Source organism: Accipiter gentilis, chromosome 11 (assembly GCF_929443795.1).
Source record: "Accipiter gentilis chromosome 11, bAccGen1.1, whole genome shotgun sequence".
Taxonomy (NCBI): Eukaryota; Metazoa; Chordata; class Aves; order Accipitriformes; family Accipitridae; genus Astur; species Astur gentilis.
In genome coordinates this window covers 13,452,803-13,475,079 of record NC_064890.1, presented here as the reverse complement: position 1 = coordinate 13,475,079, position 22,277 = coordinate 13,452,803, and the positions used below count along the sequence as shown (strand labels likewise).

General features: G+C 39.8%; 1 protein-coding gene across 11 annotated transcripts in view; it reads right to left on the bottom strand.

Annotated features, from left to right (window-relative positions):
- The window catches only part of MAGI2 (membrane associated guanylate kinase, WW and PDZ domain containing 2), a 763,702-nt gene that overhangs the window by 4,230 nt on the left and 737,195 nt on the right, over positions 1 to 22,277 (bottom strand). For 8 of the 11 annotated variants that reach the window (XM_049814030.1, XM_049814031.1, XM_049814020.1 and 5 more), the window contains one exon: positions 19,508 to 19,646. In XM_049814030.1, coding sequence (XP_049669987.1) covers positions 19,508 to 19,646 — 139 coding nt within the window. Of the gene's footprint in view, positions 1 to 13,439; positions 13,551 to 19,507; positions 19,647 to 22,277 lie in introns of all 11 variants that reach the window. The other 3 variants (XM_049814027.1, XM_049814029.1, XM_049814028.1) reach the window with 2 other exon arrangements.

Below are 22,277 nucleotides of genomic sequence, written 5' to 3'. Positions count from 1 at the left end.
CACGAAGATGCACATCATCTCAAAAAATGGAATGGGTTTTACTGCCCAGCCTGGGATCTGCAGCTTGCTTGACTGAGACGGCACTTTTAAGTTAATAGCTTGATTGAGTGATTGCTGTCTTGCAGATAAAAATAGGAGAGACAATAGTGAGGTGGGTGACGTAAAGGGAGGGAGCAGCGTGGTTAACTGAGGAGCTATTTACTTTCCCAGATGGTGTTTGTCATATGCTTTTGCATAATGAGCATATGTATGGAGAGGATTAGCATTTGAGAGGGGTAGAAAGTACAAGTTCTGTGTAAGACAAATAAACTTTGAGCTGAGAATCTAAATGGGCTGAGGGTCTCAACTGAATTTAAAAAAAAAAAAAATATAAAAAAATCACACTTTCTTACCCTCCAGTTAAGGCTGAGTAATGTACCATCTGCTCCCTGCTTGGCACTTGAGCATGAAAAAATAAAAAGAAGGCTCACGCATGTAGAGTGCTCAGCTCTTAGGAGCTTGCCTACAAAAAGCATCTCCTTCGATGGGCTTGTTCTTTACTTCTGCTCTTCAGTGCCCCCTCTGGTCCAGGACCACAGGCTGTGCCTGACGGGGGAGGCGCAGACCCCACCCCAGCTCTTTTTAGATCGGAAATCCAGGGGATCCCATTTTGGTTAACACTTGAATCAGGGACCGTGCATAGGGTCCAAGACACTTCGCCTGTTTCTCTAAAACTATCCCAGGACTCTGCCGAGCAAGGTGAAGCTGCCTGTGTGCACCAGCAAGGTACCTGAGCTAGCACTAAACAAGTCACCTCAGGCCTTGGAAAATTTAGTCTGTGCTTTTTATGGCCTTGTCACACCTCACCAGGGCAGAGGTGGTGCCGAGCGTTGGCCTGACCAATGTTTTTCACTTAACTACAGTCTTCTTTCCCAGTTGTCCACAAGATGGTGTTTTTCACTGAGTGGCAGTGAAGAGCAGTAGGCCATTACCAGATCCTGTGCAAGGCTCTGAGAGTATCTGAACTTACAGAAATAGCTTGTTAGTTTGGGAAGTGTCAGCTGCACACCCGTAAAAACATCAACTGGTCTGGAGCAGCAAGATGCTTTTGGGTAACAAGATTGCCTCTGTGCAAAATGTGCCACTATACCCGAATCAGCTGTTTCTTGTCCAGGAGGACAAGCCAGGTGGCCACCATTCAAAATCAGGGTGGCAAATGCCTCTCGTGGCTCCTCTGAGGCATGAAGGACAATATTGTACCAGTTATTTGTGGGACACTCAGGGGAGGAGACCTGGGGGTGAATGGCCTGCTGTTGTATTCCCTAGAGGCAAGAGAACTGATTTATTAATGGACTGTCCCCCTGGACAATTTTCATTTTTTTTTCTGTTTTCTTTTTTGGAGGGGAGGGAAAAAACACCAAATGTTGGAGTGAGAAATTGTAGCTGGTTAGAACCTGCCTCAGCAAAAGTGAATCAATGTATTTGTTACATGTTATGATATATAACTATAGATATCTATAAACTAGGATGTGCAATATCATATGCATTACTGTATTTCTGCCTCTCCCCTAGAGAAAAAGACAACCTGCCTCTGCCTCCCTCTAAGAAAAAGACAACTTGACCAACTAAACAAGAAGACTTGTAGCCACAGCTTAAAGGGAAATGTTGGCTGTGGGAGAACCCCAGATGGGCCACGGACTGCCATTTGTTTAAAATACCGTGCCTGGCCTTCTTGCTGGGGAGGCACCTATATGGGCTGTATTTCCAGTGGCTAGGGGAAAAAGCTGCCATGAAATAAACTATCATTCATATTCTGTGGCAATATAGTACTTGTAAGTAAGAACTTGACAAAATGACTTTCTATAAGGTTTAAGTACCATCAACCTGAGACAGTCAAACCCCCACCAATGCTTTTTCTTTCAAATGAAATGAAATCATGTAGAAAGTCATCCTCAGTCTTGGTAGACGTTAATGTCAACAAGCCATTGTTGCAATATGTCACTGGCTGGTGAGGAGAATGCTGATGTGAGGGCATTGTAGCTGACTTTCCTCTAATGTTTGAATATTACGGAGAAAATATCGAAATTACTAGAGTGGAGTAAAGTGCAGCAATGTAAGTAATTAGTTGCTCAAAAGAAAAACCTTTTAAAGAGCTGTGTTCAGGCCATAAGGGTTCATTTGGATTTGTTCAACCAGCACTAAAATGATTGCTTTTCCATAATAAATATAAACAGGAGAAAAATGCAAAAATTTATTCTGTAGAGCAACTAAACTAATGATTTCTCTTTATGCTTATTCTGAGATTATAGCTGCACTTTGGAGGCAGTTGTTAATATTTCTGAATAAATATTTTTCATTTAGTTTTTAAGCTTTATGTAAAACCTATGTGTTAATTGTGAACATAACTTACTTTTACTCTCTGTTATTCCAAGATCTCAAAACATTTTGCAAACATACTAAAGCAGAGACAGAGCAACGATTTTACTTTTTTTCCCCTTCACCTCTGGGAGGAACAGAAGACAGTATTTGTTTAACAGAGCATGAACTACTAATGCCCAAACAATTTACAACCAGAAGTGAAGGATATCGCATTCAGTTGAAACTGCCGGAGACATTTAGGGACGATGTAGTTTTAAATTTGTTTCTGACTTTGACACTATAGATATCATCCTTACTGTGGGAGAAATTGTTTTTCAAAGGTATACATCTCACTGAAGGCTAATAGATGCCTTCCTCCCTTCTTTGAAGGGAGAAAATCTCCCTTGACCTACTAATTTAGAAAGATAAATGAGCCAGGAGAAGCACTATAATCTGTCACTGTGATGCCATTTGATTTGTTGGAATTTAGTAGGTGTCTTCTGGGTGGCTTTTAGCTTCCACAAGCTACTGTCATGCAGGTTGGTGGCACTTCTCCATGGGATGTGTAAGAATGACTCACCTACGACCTGTTTCGCCTAACTCCCAGGGAAGGAGTAAATTGCTAACCGAGTAAGAGACACCAACAGGCACAAGATCTTGAGTGTGTAGGAGGACAAGTAGGAGATGAACACAGCCATTTTGGAGGAAGAGTGACAAAAGGAAAACATCAGGAGCAGTTTTCTGTCTAAAGGCTTTTCTGTTTGAGGTAGAACTACCATGTACAAGAACTGTTTGCTTTGCTACGTCAGCTTACACACGTTCAGTGGAGTGGAAATGAGGGTGCTACTCTCATGTGTCTACTTGCTCCTCTCTTAACTAAAGCCTGGTCTTCTACCTGGATCCAGCGCTTGCTGATGGCTTACTTCTGAACCACTAGCAAAAGAAACCTGGCTTTTCTGCTAATGGAGAAGAGAGGTCTGTCTGTATTGCTTTCTGAGCATTGCCTAGGTACTAAGTAAGAGGAAAGAGCTCAGCCTCCTGATAAGTTTATTCCATTTTCTGCAATACTTATGTTTTCTTTACAGGTTGTCCTCCTAAGATTCTGTCAAGTCTAATCTTGCTGTGCATATCTGCTCTGCCAAGACCTCAGGTCAAGAGAGGTTAGACCTCGGATTTGTGACTAGGTTCTCCTCTTGTATCAACATATTTTAAGTAATTTCTTAAGTATATCAAGAATGTGAGATTTTAATCAGATAAAATTAACCATAAAGTACTAATATTAATTTATTTAATATTTAATAGTAATGTTAAGACTATTAAGTACAATAAAATCTCAGTGCCTTTTACATTTCCAAGTTATGTGAATAATGAACAATATATTAAAGCTTTGAACACTTTCAGTAGTCTGAATGAAACATTTCCTGAAATGTCTAAGCAGCTGTTTTCGTATCTTCCCAGAATTATTCTCCTAGGGAATCAAAGAGGTTTTGATTAAATAAAAAATATGGTGCTCTATTTTTTTTCCCACTTTCTGTCTGAAATTATGTATTGCCAGAAGGTGGCAAACAGTTCTTACAGATGCTGCTAATAACGAAAATGGGACAAAATTGTCCCCTGGTGAGTATCCACTAATGTTGGCAGTGTTACACCAGGAATGCATTTGGCTCTTTCTCATTATAGCTTGACATGTCTGTGATGTTCCTGATTGCATTGGTCTCCTGCAGCTTGTCTTTAACGCTCTCTAAGGAGGGATATTTCAGAAAATTTAAAGAATCTTTAATCTTTCATCCTGGAGCTTCCACAACACAGGCATACAGCACCCTTTGTATCCTGAAATAAATGATTCTCTGAGGTTTTGATGGTTAGAAAAGCTCTTGGAACCTTCTGTCCAGCTGTCAGCCTCATACAAACGTGACATGATATGCCACCCTTTCCCCCAGCCTCTCCTGGAAAGTGAGTGGCAATGGGCTCTGCCCCCACCTTACTGGCTCCCTATACTTCTGGCTATAAACTTGCACTTCTTGTTAATTATTCAATAATGCTATGCAAATGTTTTCTCACAAATTACACTTTCCTTGGCTTAAAATTACACTTTGCTCGGTTCCCCTTCCACTGCACTTCACCACGTTCAGATCCCTCAACACCAATAGCTCTGGAAATAAACATCAATGGATTTAGGTGCCTTCTGCTGTGATATGGTCCTTTGTTTGGTCAGTCACCATGGACACTTCCATTAGCGCTGCCCTTATGCCTTTTTTTTTTTAAGCTATGATGACAGTGTGCTATGGGTGCAAAATGTTGATTATATGTTCAGAAATGACATAGATGCTATATAAAATTACAAAAACAAATCCAGATTATACTCAGTTATTTTGGCATATGAACTACTTTTCCTTTCCTACACATGCAGTTAAGTGATCTGTTTGGTATTGTGAAGTCTTGTTTCTGATGCAATGAAAACCTAATCTAATTTCTTGCTATCTTAATGTAACCACATTCATTATACTGCTTGCCTGGTTGTACTCAAAAATGTCATGGTGACTCTGAATGTTTTATAGTAGCTTTGCTTAAGAGTGGAATTTTTCTGCTTTCTAGTGATTTGGTTTTTTGACTTTGCACATTTGTATTTACAAAGGTTGAGGATGGTTGGTGAGGGTAACCACAGTGAGTTAACAAAGTCATGAAAGAAACAGCTGAGTGCCTGCATCTTTTATTTCTGAATTTTGTGCTCGGCATTTTCAGAAAAGTAGAATGATTAGTTAAGAAAGACTGATGTTTGGAGTATGAAACAATGCCGGGCCTAGTCTCTGTCACTGAAGTCATTGTGCATTTTTATTTTTGTCACTGGTCTAATATTGGAACGGGGGGGCACTCCTACTACTGTGAGCTATTGGTGGCATGGCTTCTGCAAGTGTCCAGAAGAACTGAAGAGATGTGACTGTAAATGTGGGGTAATTGAGGAATATTTTTATTTCCTCTGTAAACTTCAAATGTTTAATTTTACATCCAGAAAATTCAGAAAATTCAGTCATTGACATATTCCAACACCAGAAAGCGCAGTTCTACTTCCTGTTTTATTCACTTCCCAGTGCCATTGATACACTGATGCCCTACTTCTTTTCATGTTACTAATCATTACTGATGAGCAACATTTTAATTCCTTTGGGTTCATTATATCCATCTTCTATTGTATACGTTACCTAGATATTAAACGGAAGATGCCCCAAATATTTTTACAGCAGAGATGGTGTTCATAGACTCCTTGCAAGGGTCATCTGATGAGACTTTGAATGGTCTCATCTCAAGTAAAATTCACTTTCATCACCATCTCTGTACTCTGCATGGAGGTTTGTCAGAAAAAGTGCTTTCATGTTCAGAGATCTAATTTGAGAATTATTGAAACACACTTCAGAAAGAGCAGATTGTTAGTTACGCTTGGAAGACCAAATCTGCAGAAGCTCAGAAGATGATATTGCTTGTTTTTGGAGCTAAGGGAACGGAGAGAAAGGGAAAATTTAAACTTGGGGCAGAGAGGGCAAAACTGCATATTGCAAGGAAAAGATTTAAAAAAACCCTTTAGAAAAATGCTGAATGTTTTCTTGAAACAAGAAAGTCACACACATTGATTTGTGTTGGCTTTAATCTGTAGAAAGCGCTATGGAAGAAAGCACTTTTCAATTTTTTATGTAACATGTTCTTTAAAGATGGTTAACAAAGAAACATGGAAAGTGATTGTTCTCACTTGGAGAGTTCCTATTCTTATTGTGCACTGTTTCTGATCTTACACTATACCCAGTGCATCCTCAGTAAATCCCTTTCCCTGAGTGAGTTGTTTAATTATGGCACTGCTTCACCAGTGTTTTACTGTCCCAATCACTTGAGATAATAATTTAATTGCTGTATAGAGTCAGAGAGAGAAGTGTCTCAGAAGACCTCCAGAAACAGATGTGTGCTCTGCTGTTGAACATGCACACGACTAATGTTGGGGAGCTCCTTCTGGGAAGCCCTTTTGGAGGCTGTGGATCAAAGCTGAGTGGATGGACACAGAGATCGACACCCATTGCCCCACGTCAGGCCCTTTTTGGCAGGCACGGGTCACTGCAAATAAGTGGCCTGAGACCTTTCAGCCTAATACAGGAGATAACTAATGAATTCAGAAGCACTCAGAGTTTCTGTCCTGGAGAGCAGGTGGACTGGATTGTCTCCGGGACGGGGATGATCTTGGGCTGCTGCTTTAGCCCTCTCCTGGTTACCCTGCCCTTGTTCACCCCTTAAATATAAATCACATCCACAAGCAATTCACTGTAATTTTGTAATAATGCCTAAGCTCTGCATCATTTGGCTCTCTCCAATGACATCGGTCACTCCTTACAACAGGACCGAGATATTTTTAACACTGCCCTTAGAATACTAAGAATAAAAAAGGGTAATTTTTCTATGCAGAAAAACCTACCTAAAGTGCAGAATAGGAGACAGGAAAAATAACCAAGAGCCACACTTACAAACAGGTTATATTTCAGACTTGAAACAGCTAAATTAGTTTAGTAAATCAGTTTACTAATTTACGGTAATAGTCTTCTGGCTGTGAATCTTAAGGCCAGATGATTCTGAGTACACAGTTTATCACTCATTCCAAGACCCATTTTAGCTTGTTCAATAGATACGGATCTAGTAAACAGTCCTATCATGATCACTAATCTAAGTAAACTTGGTAAATTTGATTTTTGCTGGAATCAATTTAATGTATCTGCATAAATGTTACAGAATTACTCACTGATACTGTGAACAGCTGAAATGAAAACTTGCAGCCTGTACAGCTTTTATCCTCCACAGCCAGCTCCTCACTGCTGCATCAGTGTTGTCTACAGACAGGCTAAGTGCTAGTCTTGAGTGATGTTGCTCTAACCATGCATTAACATTCACTAGGTCCTTCAGGCGGTTTGGTACCCTTTTTGAAGTGCTGAGCATCTCACGTATCTATCAGATCAGAGCTACTCAGGCAAAAGAACCTCATCCCTTCGGTAAAGAAGGTTTGGTTTTTTTTTTTTCTTCTGTGTGGTCAGGCAATAGAGTAGAAGCTGCAGAAACCTCAGCAGTTCTCTTCCAGAGCCATGTTGGAGCTGGCAAATCTACATTGCAAGTTACTGTATAATTAAAAAAGATAATGACTTTAAAATTAGTTTTTATTAATAGAATTAAGCCACATTAAGTCATAAAAGGTGTTCATAAATATGTTAATAGAATGTGTGGTATTAATGAAAAACATTCTGCAGAGACTGAATAATTTAAGAGTTGGATATTACACACTTAATTAAACTTAAATATTAAAATCATTAATTACCAGAGCTAAAATGGGTGTTAACAGTAGGCATCACATCTTGTCTGGTCAATAAATAGCTGTCATTATTAAAGGTATGCAGATAATATATAAAATTTATGTAATAAGTGAGGAATTCTGAGCATTTTGACTGTATATGAAATGCCCCTAGAAAGTTGTTTCTGGCAGGCGCTGAGTGTTGGCGGTTCTCACTTAAGTCCTCAGCAGGATCTTAAGCAAAACACATAACTTGGTTTGAACCATATGTACAAAGTTCATGAATAAGTATTCCTGTCCTGCTTAGGGTAGAAGCTGCAGAATTAGTTTAGTCTCTCTTTAGCAAACTCTTTTCAAACTGGAGGCTGCTGGGCACTGAAGGTGCAGAGCTGACCCTGGGACCACGCTTGCTGTTGGGGCTGTTGTGGTATCTGATACCTGTCGGATGCTGAGACAATTTTCTCTGAAAACTGTATAATGAGATGGAAGTGCACAAATAAATGAATGTCACATTGTATATTCAGCTTATAATGAGTAAACACAAATTACATGTTGTTAGAAAACCCAGATGTTTAAATTTCTGGGTTGTGTATGTGTTGCTGTAGCTCAACAAAATATAACATGCTCTATGGTCATGTTCACTAAGCTTCGGTTGGAGAGTGACAGTTACCTGATATTGTCAAAGTAAAAAAAATGCATTTCATTTTCTGAGGTTTTTTTCCCAAGCTAGGAGTAACAAGCTATAAGAAAGCTCACGGAGGCCACAAGCTCTGCTAACCTCTCCCCGTGGTCAGACCACAAAGCATCAGCTGGGAATTGCACCATGGGATGGTGGAGTGAGAACGGCAGAGGCAGAACCAACTGCAAGTCCCTCTAAGGACAAAGTTTGCCTTCTCCTCTCCAATGGCTGGAATAACAGTTTTTTATGTCCCTCTCTGTGGGACTATTTAGACTCATCAAATTTCCGATGCCAATGACGAGAGTCATAAAAGGTCCTGGTAGTTTAATTTAGTCTTGGGTATCATAGCATCAGGCTGCTGGCAAGGCTTTTCTGATACAGCTTGATTGCCTCTTGTTAAACTTTTGTATAGCTTTTTGTACTTTCATGGCTGTGCTTTTGTCCCTAAAAGGGCTGATAGCTGTTTATGGATTCTTTTGAGCAAGCTAAAAAGGCAGACATTTTACACCTGGATAACCACAGATCAATTAAAAGATCATGTATATGAGTTCAAAGCCATTGAATCCCAAGTTCAGCTCATATTCTTAGAGGTGGAGTCTTTGTCAGGAGGTACGAAGCTAAAGTGTTCTTGTTCATGTCAAGCCAGAGGAGGACAGGCAATAGTTTCCGGGCCCTTCTAAAGAGTATGAAGTTTGATGTCTCCAAATCACTATGTACTTAAAAATGTCGATGAGTGGCTCTGCTTTCCTATGGGGAAATGCATGTCATTGCAGAAAACTGACTGTGCTGAAGAGATTTTCAATCACTGGAACAGGCTGCCCAGGGAAGTGGTTGAGTCACCATCCCTGGAAGTATTTAAAAGATGTGTAGACGAGGTGCTTAGGGACATGGTTTAGTGGTGGACTTGGCAGTGCTAGGTTAAGGGTTGGACTTGATGATCTTCAGGTCTTTTCCAACCTGAATGATCCTATGATTCTATGTGGAACCAGTTTTAGATCCCTTGGAGTCTAGCCACTGAAGCGGTTGCTGCACAGCCTTTGTGATGAGAATTACTGGGCCAAGCCACAGGAATAATGGTTTGTGCCTTCATACTGGTCTTTTCGAAACGTAGCTCTATATTGCAAGGGTACCATCACAGACGCATAGGGAAGCTAACTCTGATTAAGAACAAGCTGGAACGATGCAGTCTTGCTATTAACTGGGGGCCGGTTGCAAATTTGCAAATGAAAGGGACTGTGAAATGAGCACCAGGAAAGGGACGTTACAGTATGTTACACTGCAACAGCAGAAGACTGGTCTTAATTCTATTGCAAACTGCAAAGACACAGTAAGTGTTACTGAACTCCCATTTTTCCTATTTATTTGGATTACCTGAAGAAAGGAAAACCTGATGCTGTGGAGACAGAGGGGTGGCTGTGTTCTTTCAGGCCCTGTATTTTCGGTGCTTATCTTCTAATATTGTCAACAGGATGGAAATACAGGAAGCCACAAAAAAATGTTAGAAAAAGGTTTGTGGGTGGGACTTTTCCCTTCTCTGGCTGGTAAGTCTGCTTGCCAGTTTATGTGAAAAAAACTAGGGATAATGTTTGTTCATCTGTTTTATTCACTGTAGTTTAACTGTAATTATCTACACTTTACACCATATTAGTAAATCTACTCTAGAATACTATATTATAATAATTAAACCTTAGTAATAAGAGAACTTGCTCAACAGCCCTATTATTAAATATTTGCTCAGATGTGGGGGGACACTGCCAATTTTGGTGTGGATTATAATGCATGTGGATTAGTGAGGTTCTGCTTTAATAATAATACTGAGTAGTCGACTAGGAATTTTAATCTTTAAAGAGCTTTTCAAGCATTATATAATTAATCCCCATAACACTCCCATGAGATAGGTAAGTAAATATTACTATCCCCATTATACAGATGGGGGAAGTGTGGGTTAGAGAATTCAGCTGGACTGGCCAAAGCCACTGGGAGTGTAATTGCCAAAGCAATGTTTAGGACTATGGAAAGAACTCGGTACTGTTGTATTTAAAAAGTAAGGAAAAGGTATCACTTCCCTGGAAGCTCAAAAACATTGCCACAAAACTGAAAATGTCTTCCCATGTGTCCCTCTTTCTTTCACAACTGTATTTTCTGTTTCTATATCAAGGGGTACCTATGTAAAAGGTCTGCATATATTTTAAAATAGAAATTTGCTGTAAGACAGAAATAACTATACGCACCCATATATACATACACATACACTGTTATTTAACAGAAGTGTGTTCTACTTTCCAGCCAGCTGCTACATATTTATTAAATACTAAAGACATGTTTGTAAAGCAAGTTTTAATATTCAATTTTGTCCTTGAATAGTTTTTACCCATAGCAATAAAATAGCTAGAACCTTTGGGAGCCCATATTCAAATTGCCTGACAGTTTAGACCAATTTTATTAACCAGTATTTTGATTCATTTAGTTAGTCCTTTTTTTTTTTTTTTTTTTTTTTTTTTACACACCACAGGTTCCTGAAATTAAGTTGGTATTGCTAGAAATAAGAAGGTAGTATTGGAAATGCAGCAGGAATATGAATGAATGTTTGCAGTTCCACCAAAGTGGTCACAGAAGGAAAGGGCACTTTTCCAAAATGACTATTGATTTTTGCACTCACATCAGATGAATGATATATAGGGTAGTTCAAGTTTCAAATAACACCCAACCTCAGCTCTAGAGATTTATAAAATAAGCATTAAAAATAGGATGAATTGGATTATCTGATCAGTACTCTGAACAGGTAGGAGTATCTGGCTTAAATGTACAGGCTGAGATGCTGTAGCCATTTATTAGACATACATAAAAGCTTCAGACATTCTAACAGAGTTAAAGAACTAGAAAAATGCAGTCTGCAGCTCACCAGGGATTTCTGAAGGATTTAACTGTATTCAAACAATAAAACCACAGTATAAGCTCCCAATTTTTCATCTATTTTTGCAAATATAAATGCAGTGGTCACTAGTAAGGGCTACCAAACCCATGGTGCAAGGAAGCACAGGCATGTATCGCTTGATCTGGATATACTTTCTAAACCACCTTCTAGCACCTGCATCTCTCCTGTTCCCTATCTAACTTCAAGTAAGCCTGCTGATCATCTGCCGTAAGTGAATATTTATACAAAATGTAGCAATTTCTATTGGAGAAATGTGGACTCATAACAGACTGTGCTATGATGTTATGGTAGGGCCCTCTCCTAAGGGATGTTGGAATGATCAATAATTTGTTTTACATCAGGAAATTTGACTTACACCCTTGGTCTAGCACAGCCACAATTTTGGTTGGGAAAAGCCCCATTGCAGAACTGGCTCTTGAGGAAAACCCTTCCCCTCAAAACCCTTTCATTAAAAAGACCTGAAATGGAAACATTTTATAACACACATATTTTTGTTTGACCTGATATTACTTTGTTATCAATCATGTATTTCAGTTTTGGTGTCAACCCAAACTAAATTGCTTTTGATATTTTGGATGTATTTTACCAAGAAAAAACCTTCTGTCCTAACACTTCCTGCCAAATAAATAATCAGAACCATTCACAGCTGAGAGACTGTGCAAAACTAGCTGTATTTATAGAGGATTTACATTTCTACTTATTTCAGGAAAAAAAGGCTTATTTCATGTGTTCATTATGCCATAGGAGGGAAAATAAAGAAAATGCATAGAAAGTTGGGGTTATAAATATATAACACTTGTGGTGGGACTGCAGTTTACTGAACTTCCTATGCTTGACAACTGAGACTTGCAAAATGGCCCTAATGTCAGCCTGGATTTTTAACCTCATGATGTCTCTGAACTACTTTTAGTGAAGAACAAAGCAGAAGTAAGGTGAGAATTGCTTGCAAGGAAAGGTGCAATTCAGATTTCTACATGATGCAGGAACTTCTTTGTTGCTAGGAGGTCTCCGATGGTGACATACATGATTGAACTATATGGGTTCAATGGGTTCATGATTGAACTAGATGGCCTCTAGATGTGTCCAGCTCTGCTCTAGCAAAGTATAGCGACACATCTGTGTTCAAAAAATTCTTATTTGTAGACACAAATTGGAAATAAGCTGTAACTGGAAACATATGCAAACAATCGATTCGATTACCCGGATTTGCGTGCACAAGACTGGTAACTTAAGCACAGTTTAGTGCCTGGGAGCTGGGGACAGAAATTCTGTGGGCATCACACTGGAGGAGCTGCTCGAAGCTCAAAGGATAGGAGGATACCTTTGGGTGTAACTCCTTTTCTATTTCCAATCTGTCTACTTCAGCAGTGTGAGACTGGCCTTATAATTTTATCAAATATACTACATTGTGCAAAGTCAACAGCAGACAGACGGAATGCATCTGAACACTTCTGCGTTTTCTGTGATGACAGCAATCAATAAAAAAAATAGAAAAAATAAGTTTTTCTTTTCCTTTGCTTTCCACGTATCATTTCTGGGCCGTGACTCTGTATTACAAATTTGATGTATCTGAACAATTTGTGCAGCTGAATCTGATATATGAAGAAAATAGCCTGAAATCAAGTGCAAAGTGCTATGTGTAAATTCAGCATAGCCACTGGGTTTAAAAAACAAGTATTGCCTTACAACATGTTCCAAAAAGTCTTCAATTTTACATTAGTTATTTCTTCAAGAGGCTGCATATAGATATTGTTTGAGATTAGCACCTAACTTCCACCTTCACATTACTAATATTTTGGAAGCCAAGTATCAAAAGGAAGGGGAAAACTACGGCTTTGGTTCTCAAAAGTTTAAGATTTTCTACCTGAAAAGTCATATTCAGAGGATAAATTTCTGTCATGAGAAAAAGCGGATATATAGCAGACCTATGGCAGCGTTTCTTGTGCTAGCAGCGGTGTTACATGAAGAGCCAGTTATCTAGGATATTAAAAGACATTTGTAAAATCTGTAGCTGCTTTGGTATCTAAGATAATCAGTTATGAAAGAAAAGTCAAATACTGTAGAAACTATTAAGCGAGCTAGTGTGTAAGAAAAAGTTGGAAAAGGCTCTATTAACAGTTGTGAGAAACGAAAGTGTATTAGAGAAAGATAATATACATGCAGAGTTTACAAACCGTGTCTTTAGGGTGGCCCAATAAGTAGAAATATGGGGACCCATGCTTGTCACTTTTCATGCACATGGAGAGACTGGAAGGTACGATTCCTAAAGGAAGGGGAGGAACAGCCTAGGACCAATCATTAGAATTAACAGAACCAGTGACATACAGATATTTTTACTATTGTTAGAGCAGAGAATTCTTAGTAAGTTTAGAACAACTGAGTAAAAAGCTTATATGTAACAGGAAAGAAGTATTTCTGTAAAGCTAAGACAAATAAGCATGCTGTAAGTCTAAATATTAGTGGATGACTGAAACTACTGTGCATATATATACAGGATGTAGGTTCACCCAGACTATGGATGTGGAGTACATCTTGAGGTGCTTTCTGAAGGAGTCATAGCAAATCAAAAGCAAAGGGTTTAATGCATTTCAGAACTGTGCCAATTTATTTATATGAAAAATCCTTGTATTGGTATCAACTCTGACATTTTTTGGTTTGTTGGTGGGGTAGTGCTGAAACATGAGCTGAGATTTTGTTTCTCCCAGGCCCTTCAAAATTGACTTACTGCTAAATAACTGATAGCTTTTATCTGTTAACCTGCAATGATTTTGGGTATATTGAAACTTCACTTTTTGCATACAGAACTTTTCCTCCCTTAAACAGCCAAAACTGAATCTAAACTCTAGTTCTGTAAAATCACCTGAATGTCATGAACCCATGGGGTGAGTTTTGTACATTATTTAGCATTGTGTGAAGCAACAGAGATTCAAAAAATGCACAGTGCAACCTCAGGACATGTCTTTTAACAAAGTCAGTCAAACAAGGAGCGGGGAGAGAGGGAAAAAACCACCATTGTGTAAATCCATAAAGCATTAACCAGCCCCATGACACAGATTCCTTGTTCACCGAACCTCAATGATTCTGGTTCTTGTGGCTCTGTGTGTGTTAGCACCACACCATGACCTAGCACACTCAGGGTCAGATCCAGATTTCCAAGACAGGGCAACGGAAAAGTTTTCCAAAATCTCAGTGTGAATGGGCTAGACTCTCTAAAACTTACAACTTTCTGCAGGAGCTCTTAAGCAACTGAAAACTGAGTGAAAAACTACCAAACTTGATGGAAAGTATGATTTTGAAGTCCTGCTATGAAAGCAGGAAGGGAAATGAATGGGCTTTCTTCTAGATATGCCTCACAGGTGAAATTCCGTGTTTCTGCTCCCTCTGCAGTGCCAGGCAGAAAGCATCTGGGGCAGGAGGTTGTGCCTTACTGGAGGGATAGTGTCCACTGACAAGTGTTAACCATGCCTCAGCCTCCTCCACCTTTATGCCCTGTTTGGAATTATTTGAAAAATAAAATAAAAACAAAAGACAGACTCATTGTTTTCGGATACATCTAGGAACTTAGGCATTTTAATGTAGCTCTGAGTAATGGAAGCTCCAGTTGGGAAAGGCTAGGAGCAGTAAGCCAGAAAACTCAAGCTGCCAGGACTGCTGAGACTGAGAATGAAACATCCCAGGCTTTCCTAGGGACCTTCTTCCACAGATACTTAGAGAAAACAGTGGTTGTTCTCAGACAAAACTGTAGCTTCCTGGGGCTGATCTGTCATTAGAATGAACTTGACTCTTGCAGAACTCATTGCTGGATGGAGAAGCTGTGATTTGTTTGTTTTACTTTACCTGTAATGTTACTATTTTGGGATTTTGTGAACAGTTTTCCCATGTTTTGCCTTTAGGGATACCTCTTCATCCTAATGTTTGGCTGCGCAACGTACATGTCCTTCTCATGGCGTTTATACGGCTATGGCTAAGGCCTGAAATATATGAGCATCTATAATGAGGCTCCCACAGTGTGAGCAGACAGATTTTTAGAAGTGCTGCACACCCCGTAGCTCCTGCTGAAGTCAGTAAATAACCTCTTAGGTAGATGCATATGCAGGGAATTAGGCAGCCATTGCAAGACAAATCTTGGTCTATCATTTTATTTGAATTGTATTTAATGCCGGTCTGAGAAGTGCTCAGTGTTAGAGTGATGACTGTGAGTTTTGTGTCCTGTGACATGTATGAAACCTCACACTCCCTCCAGCCAGACTCCCTGGGCATTAAGTACATTTCAGGATCAGGATTCCCAGCAGTACTTCTAGTCTTTCTTACACAGTAATATGATTTCTCACTATGACTTGGTTCTGTGGAGAACATGGCTGGCAGGCTATTTCCTATGAAAGATGATGCTGATGTTCTTTGGGTTTGGATGAACTGTGATAGTTCACCTTCAGTGGAAGCACAGTTCCTCTGTCTATCCTTATCCTCAGCAAACATGTTCTGAGATGCTGCGTGATAAAACATCTGTTTTCTAAGCTTCTTTTGTTGCACCCTGCTGTGAAATCTGCTATCATTTTGGAGCATTAATCATATCCATGCTCCTTCCCATATATTGTGATGCTACCGTGCACGCTACCAGGGGATTTCTTCCTCTGAAGCACTCTGGGATCTTTGGCATCTGCTTTCAAGCAAAATCAGCAGCTGGAGTTGAGGTAAATGATGCATTTGCAACACACTTTATTTCTTCCCCTAAGTTTCAATAGTGCTTCATCTCAGCCAGAGTTTTCTGAGATGTACTTGTAGGGACAGATTTCCAGGCAGCATAAACTGACATAACTCATTCAGGAGATTTACATCCTCCTAGGAGCTTGTTCTTTGTTTCTTCACTGAGTGCTTTCTTCTTTTCAATACACATTCTTTTCTTTCACAGATCACTTTCTTACCATTGATGATTTTTCCTTAACACTGCTTTTACTGATGTCAATCACGTCATCATTCAAATGCTGATATTTCTTGCACTTAAATACATACTGCCATATTTTGTACTGACAGAAACAAGGCTCTGGAATTTAAAAAGCATTGATTATATTGCACAAGGAAAATCAAAAAGTTGGAGACTGAGAGACAATAATGTGATGGGTTTTGGCTGGTTGGTTTAGGTTGTTCTAGGTAAGCTTCCTTCTTTTTAATGCTGTGAGTGTGAATGCTATGGCTGTTGCAAAGGTCTTTAAACACAGCATTGCTAGACCTGACTTGGGAAGTCCCTGACCATTTCACCTGTCAGAGACTGAGAAAGAATATCCAGGAGAGGACCCTGGTACACGTGCTCTGTTTTTATATTTCTCCCTAGGCTTCTGCTGCACACCACTGTTGCAATCCAGACAGATACCAGCTCAGTCCTCCAGCCTTGCATTTTTATACTCAACGAAGTATTATTTCCCACTAATGGTCTCCAGAGCTGGACCCTAATGAGAATAAGAAATATTTCTGACATGTACTTGCTAAAAAAAAAAAAGAAAAAAGTCTGATTATTTCAGTAAAAAAAGGTCCAATTAGTCTTGTTACATCTCAACCGTGCAATTCTGGTGGGAAGAAGAGGGAACTACTAAATATTGACTAGTTTATCTGCTGACCTCAGGTCCACTTTGTCCCCAAGCTTACTGTCACAATCTTCTCTGTGTTCAGTTTTCCGTTATTTGGAAAGGATGTTCTTTCTGGGGATCTCTGTCATTAATACTCTGACAGACGGTATTTTCAGCTCGATGACTTACCCTTGAGGTCTGGCCTTCTTGAGACATGCCCTCTGGTTTTAATTGCTTCTGTTTGTGAATTTCTGTTTTAAACTTCCTAAGCAGGCTGCTGTTCATTTTTATGTGCACCTTCTGTTTGTTCTTAGAGCATTTCTTGTTGCTTTGGGAAATGACCTAGGGAGGACTTTAATATCTCAGTTAATTTCTACAGGCATCTTCATATTTTACTTCCAACCTGTCTGCAGACTGGATACAGCACTAATGTTCCTCTGCCTGAGTAACACACATATTAAGAACTGCAGACCCGTGGATGTTATCCTTTGCTGCGATGCTTTCTGTAGGTTGTATGTACATTGCAAAGTAACTCCTGAACACTTCTACTGCTTTTTCAGTGAGTAGGACAACACGGCTTTCAAGCACAGCTAGTTAGTTCTCCTCCTGTATGGAGGTGTAAGCTGGGAATGAAGCTAGGAAAATGACCCAATTAAAGAGCACTTCTTCGTAGCGACTTCTATTTTGTACTAATCTGCATTTTTACCCAGCTAATGCTAAGCATTCCAAATGCCCTTCTGAATAGCGAGCATGGCTTTAAACAGTCCTATGAAGTTGTCTTATTTCTTTCTGTTAGCACTACAAACTGTGACCAGATTTGTGGTGGTTTATCTGCATTGTCTAACTGACGTTCTTCTGGGAAAGGGAAGGCTTGCGCACATTTACACCTTTTGGGAAATTTGTTTTCCCCAAACAATGCTATTTACACTGAACTTTTTTTACATCTATTTACATTTGCTTATGATTCTGGATTAAGGTACAGATCTATAAGATTATATAAATGCATAAATTTAGTTTGGATTTCCCATAAACCTAGGTTTAAGTGCCATCTAGAAGAGGGATCTTAAGAAAGTCAGGTTTGGAATGGGTCTGAACTGTAATTGATTTTTTTCTCATAGCAGCCTCCTGTGACCCCCCTAGATTAAATTGTTTTCTGAGGAACCAGAGAACTGCTGGTATATGGTTCTGCTATTTGAGAAGGATTACTACCACTATATCAGTTCTGGATGTGTGTTTGTTCTTTCATTAAAATTGATGCATTTCTCCCTACAAAAGAGTTTTGGAGGTGATCTGAATATCTGTTGGAGGTCTCTCTGAAAGGATTATACAGTGGTTAAAACTGATATTTAATATCTTAGTACCGATTTATCATAATCCCTGAAAGCCATTTTGGCTTTGTTCCTACTCACCAAAAGTATAACTCAGTAACTTTATCACCAGATGAGTGGGCTATGGCCCATCCTTGCTGCCCTTATTCAGAAGCTCTTGAAAGCTGGAAAAAATGCAACATACACTATCCTGAGTATTGCCTCAGCCACAGAATTGGCTTTAGTTTAGAGATGAAAATGGTGCAATTACCATGCATACTGACAGCCGGCAAAGCGCTGACTTTCAGCGGAGCTGACTTTAATGTCTCCAACAGAGGTAATGAATTTTTGTTGGTAACAAAGACTGACCTGAACCTACAGTTAAGCCTAAGTATTACTTTGAATTTTCATATGCTACTGCAGTTTCTGATTCTAATAGGAAATTATGCTGGAACATCAAAAGTAACATTAAAAAAGTTTTATCGAGTTTTGGACCTCCTAGTGTAAAGAAGTCAAGGAATTTTCATTAAAAAAACCCTTTTCCTGTGAGATTTCAGGCCCAGCTGTGCACATCATAGAACTTATGTAAATATATGACATTGTCACACCATACTTTAGAGTAAGCCCTGATTTCAATTTTTAAAAAGAGCTTTTTGTCTTTGAAATTACCTTTGGATAATTTATTTTTACTTCTTGTCATTTCAGTAGTGAAATAAGGTTTCTATATTGTCTAAATGACTCACACTTTTTGAAATACTCATAAAAAGTCCCAGAAGTCCCTCTGAAACAAAAAAAAAAAAAAGAAGAATGGATCCTGCTTTCTCACCACAATGAGCAGTCTCCTTTTTTATTCAGAGTTGGCTTCTACTTGATCATCTGTGTATATTGTCAGAGATAATATAATGGGTGAGGTTGTCAAAGAAACAAGTACATTCTTCTTAATGCTTTGAGTTTAAACCTGAGCCACCGAATTGCATGGCAACAAGGTCATCTGCTGTGATTCAAAATGTGCAGAGAAGTACCAATAGAGGAAGAAAAGGACAGTTTATGAACGAATCAGCAACTCCCAGCACACTCAGAGATGTCCCCTAAAGAGTTCAAAGTGCTTCCTCCAATGCACATCTTATGAGCCATTGCCTGTGTCGGGAGGGCAGCAGATGACAGTGATGTACACACGTATATGGTCTTGAGCTGAGGAAACACTTAAACATGTGAGTGAGTCCACCTCTACTTAGGTAAGCACTTAAGCCCATACTTAATGTGCCCCAGGACATTACAATATATCAATATCTGCAGTTGCTACTTAACTCAAAAGCAATTTAGTTAATTTATATAGGTTCATGCACATAGAAGAATGTAAAGATGAAAACCCACCATATTCCGGGACCTGGCCTGTTCCACGTTTCAACAACAGTCTCACTCTCCTGCCACCACTCTTGATTAGCTCTATTGCTCTGGCATGTGTCATGTCCCTTGTGCTTTCTCCATTGATTTCAATTATTTGATCTCCTACCTGTCAGGTAAGAAGAATATTGAGTCAGACAGAATTGCAGTAAAATGAGCGTTTCAGAAAGAGACATATTCAATGGATCACAGGTTACTTGAATGACAGACAGACACATCAAGGTAAATTTGTTCCTGTCTGTCTGAGGGATATTACTGGCAGATTAAATAACCTCCAAAGTGGATTCTGAATGTGGTATATCAAATGCTGCTCATCTTCTGCCAAAATCAGTGTAATGCATTTGTAACTTGCCTCACGTCTTCTACATGTAAGAGGTTTTTTTGAATTGCTTGATATGTTGGAATCACTGGAAACATTATCTGTGCTACACCCTAAATTGCAGTGTTGTGTGGGCCCGAGGAGAACTTTGCTGCATCTAACTTGCTGCTTTCATAGAGAAAAGAGAGGTTCAAAGCACAAATACAAAGATCCATCATTTGACTATCTAAATCTTGGTAGTAAAGTTTCACACCAAATTAAAAGTTTTTATGAAGCAAGCTATTAAACAAAGAAAGGTTAGTGCTATGTCACAGGACACGCAGATTTGCTGGAGTTCTTACAAGAGCATGCTTTGAACTATTTACCCACAGAAGGTTTTTGCTCAGAGTAAGCACAGCCCCTGGCTGAGCCATCTAGTTAGAGCAGCCAAGTCCAGGGCTCTGGTTACAGATTTCTGCCACTCATCTTCTGGCTGACCTTCCCGTCAAAGTTAGCTTCGTTATTATTTTTCTGCCTCTATTTCTACAGCTGTAAAATGGGGCACTGATGTCTGTGTCTCCCATCCATCCCAGTATCCCTCCCAGCTTTGCCTCCCGCCGGGATGTTTTGGTTTTACTCTTCTCTCCATGAGCATCTCCATGGCTTTCGATGCTGGAAACCTTCTCCATGAACAGGGGAGCGGTTGCTTTCTGCTGGTCCTGGTCAGCACGGCATACAGCACGTGTAGGAAGCAGCAGCTGTACAGCTTGTTTGGTGCCGCAATACCACAGCTGCCCGCTTATTTGGTGAGAGAATTAAATGAGCAACACGGCGAGGTGAGGTGTGAGCCCTGTATTAGCAGCACCACAGCCTTTGGAGGTCATGTTTTGCAGCTGCGTTGCAGCAGCCTCCCAGCCCCATCGGAGCGTGACCAGTTGCAGCAGACGTCCCAGCAGGAGGGCTGATCTCCTGGCGCTGGTAGAGGTGCGGGTCCAGGTGACGGGCAGCCAAGAGGGTGCGTGAGGGTCTCAGCTGAGGGGGTTCAGCAAACCGTTTATCAGTGCCAGAGGAGCACAGCTGCTTGGCAGGAGCATGGCTGCCTCACCGTGTGTATCCACTATGCTGAAATAACAATGCCTATACATCCTAGAGAGGGTTTTAAGGAGGCTCTACAGATGTCACGATGATGGGCACTTCCTTTTCCTCTTACAAGCCTCTTGTGACAAAACTAGCTCTTCGCTGGCGTTGGACATTGAAATGTTTTCTGTTCTGTATGGTTTCTTTGCTACTATTGTATTTCTGTCAACTAAAAGTGTAATCCTTCAGAGGCTTTCCTTCTTTCTGAGTTTGAAATACAGTATTTACCAAATAAATGTGCATAATATGAAATGTCAACAAGACTCCTAGCATCAAAGAAAAGTGGAAGGGATGTCAAGAAGTTATCTAGTCCCTATTTTTGTTCACAGATAGAAAGAATGCTACCAAAAGCACTATGGCAGTGTTTCTCAATAGGAATTCAGACTTTGTCAATAGGAGTTCCAGCCTATTTTAAGAACTCTCCCAGGATCCTGTACACAATCTATTCTAGTACTTTACTTAACTAAAAAGCCATTAATCCAAATAATGCTTCTCAGCATTACTATCACACTTTGTAAATGCTGCAGACAGACTGAGAAGTGGGGGGAAAAAATCAGGATTATTTTCTGCAAAAGGGCCTTATTTTTGCAGTGCAAATTTCTTCCTTAGCGGATTTTCCCTGTTAGGAAGAATGCATTTGTTTGTACCATGCAGTATGCATTTTTAGACATTTCTGATGACCTCAGTGGTCATCAGGGCACAGTGACGCACAGCACAGGTGCTCTCTGGATCACGGAGAGATCTCCCCCGGGTTTGGCCATGCAGGACTGTTTGTATCACCCTCACTTTTGGAGCGGTTGGTAGGATGTAGTTGCTGCACACACTCAGAGCAAAAATGCAAAATCTCTCTAACTGCTTCTGTAATGCAGACAGAAGATGGACTTGTAGCATCCCCACAAGGATACTAGTCAGGCCAAATACAGACAAAATTCAATCAGTTTGGGAAAACCTGTTTCTAAATGTCATGAAACAATTAAACCCTTGTAGGAATCCTGTAAAAGTAAACTCAGATTTTCCAGAGGCTTAAAGACAGCTCTTTTTTGTGTCATGTTGCCTGGATAGACCATGTTTTGCAGAAGGTATTTAAAATTATCCTGTTAGCATGTTTTGAGAGAAGTGGTGCCAGATTAGATCAAATGAAGGAGGTGCTTTTAACACTCCTTGATAAATAGCCTTTAAAATGAGTACTGATGAAAGCTGTGCAGAGCACGTACAGTCCTTCAAATAAAATCCTCTGCACTCTGGAGCAAAAAGACAGAAAGAGACTTTAATACAGTTTAATATGTAAAAAGGTTAAGTTAATGT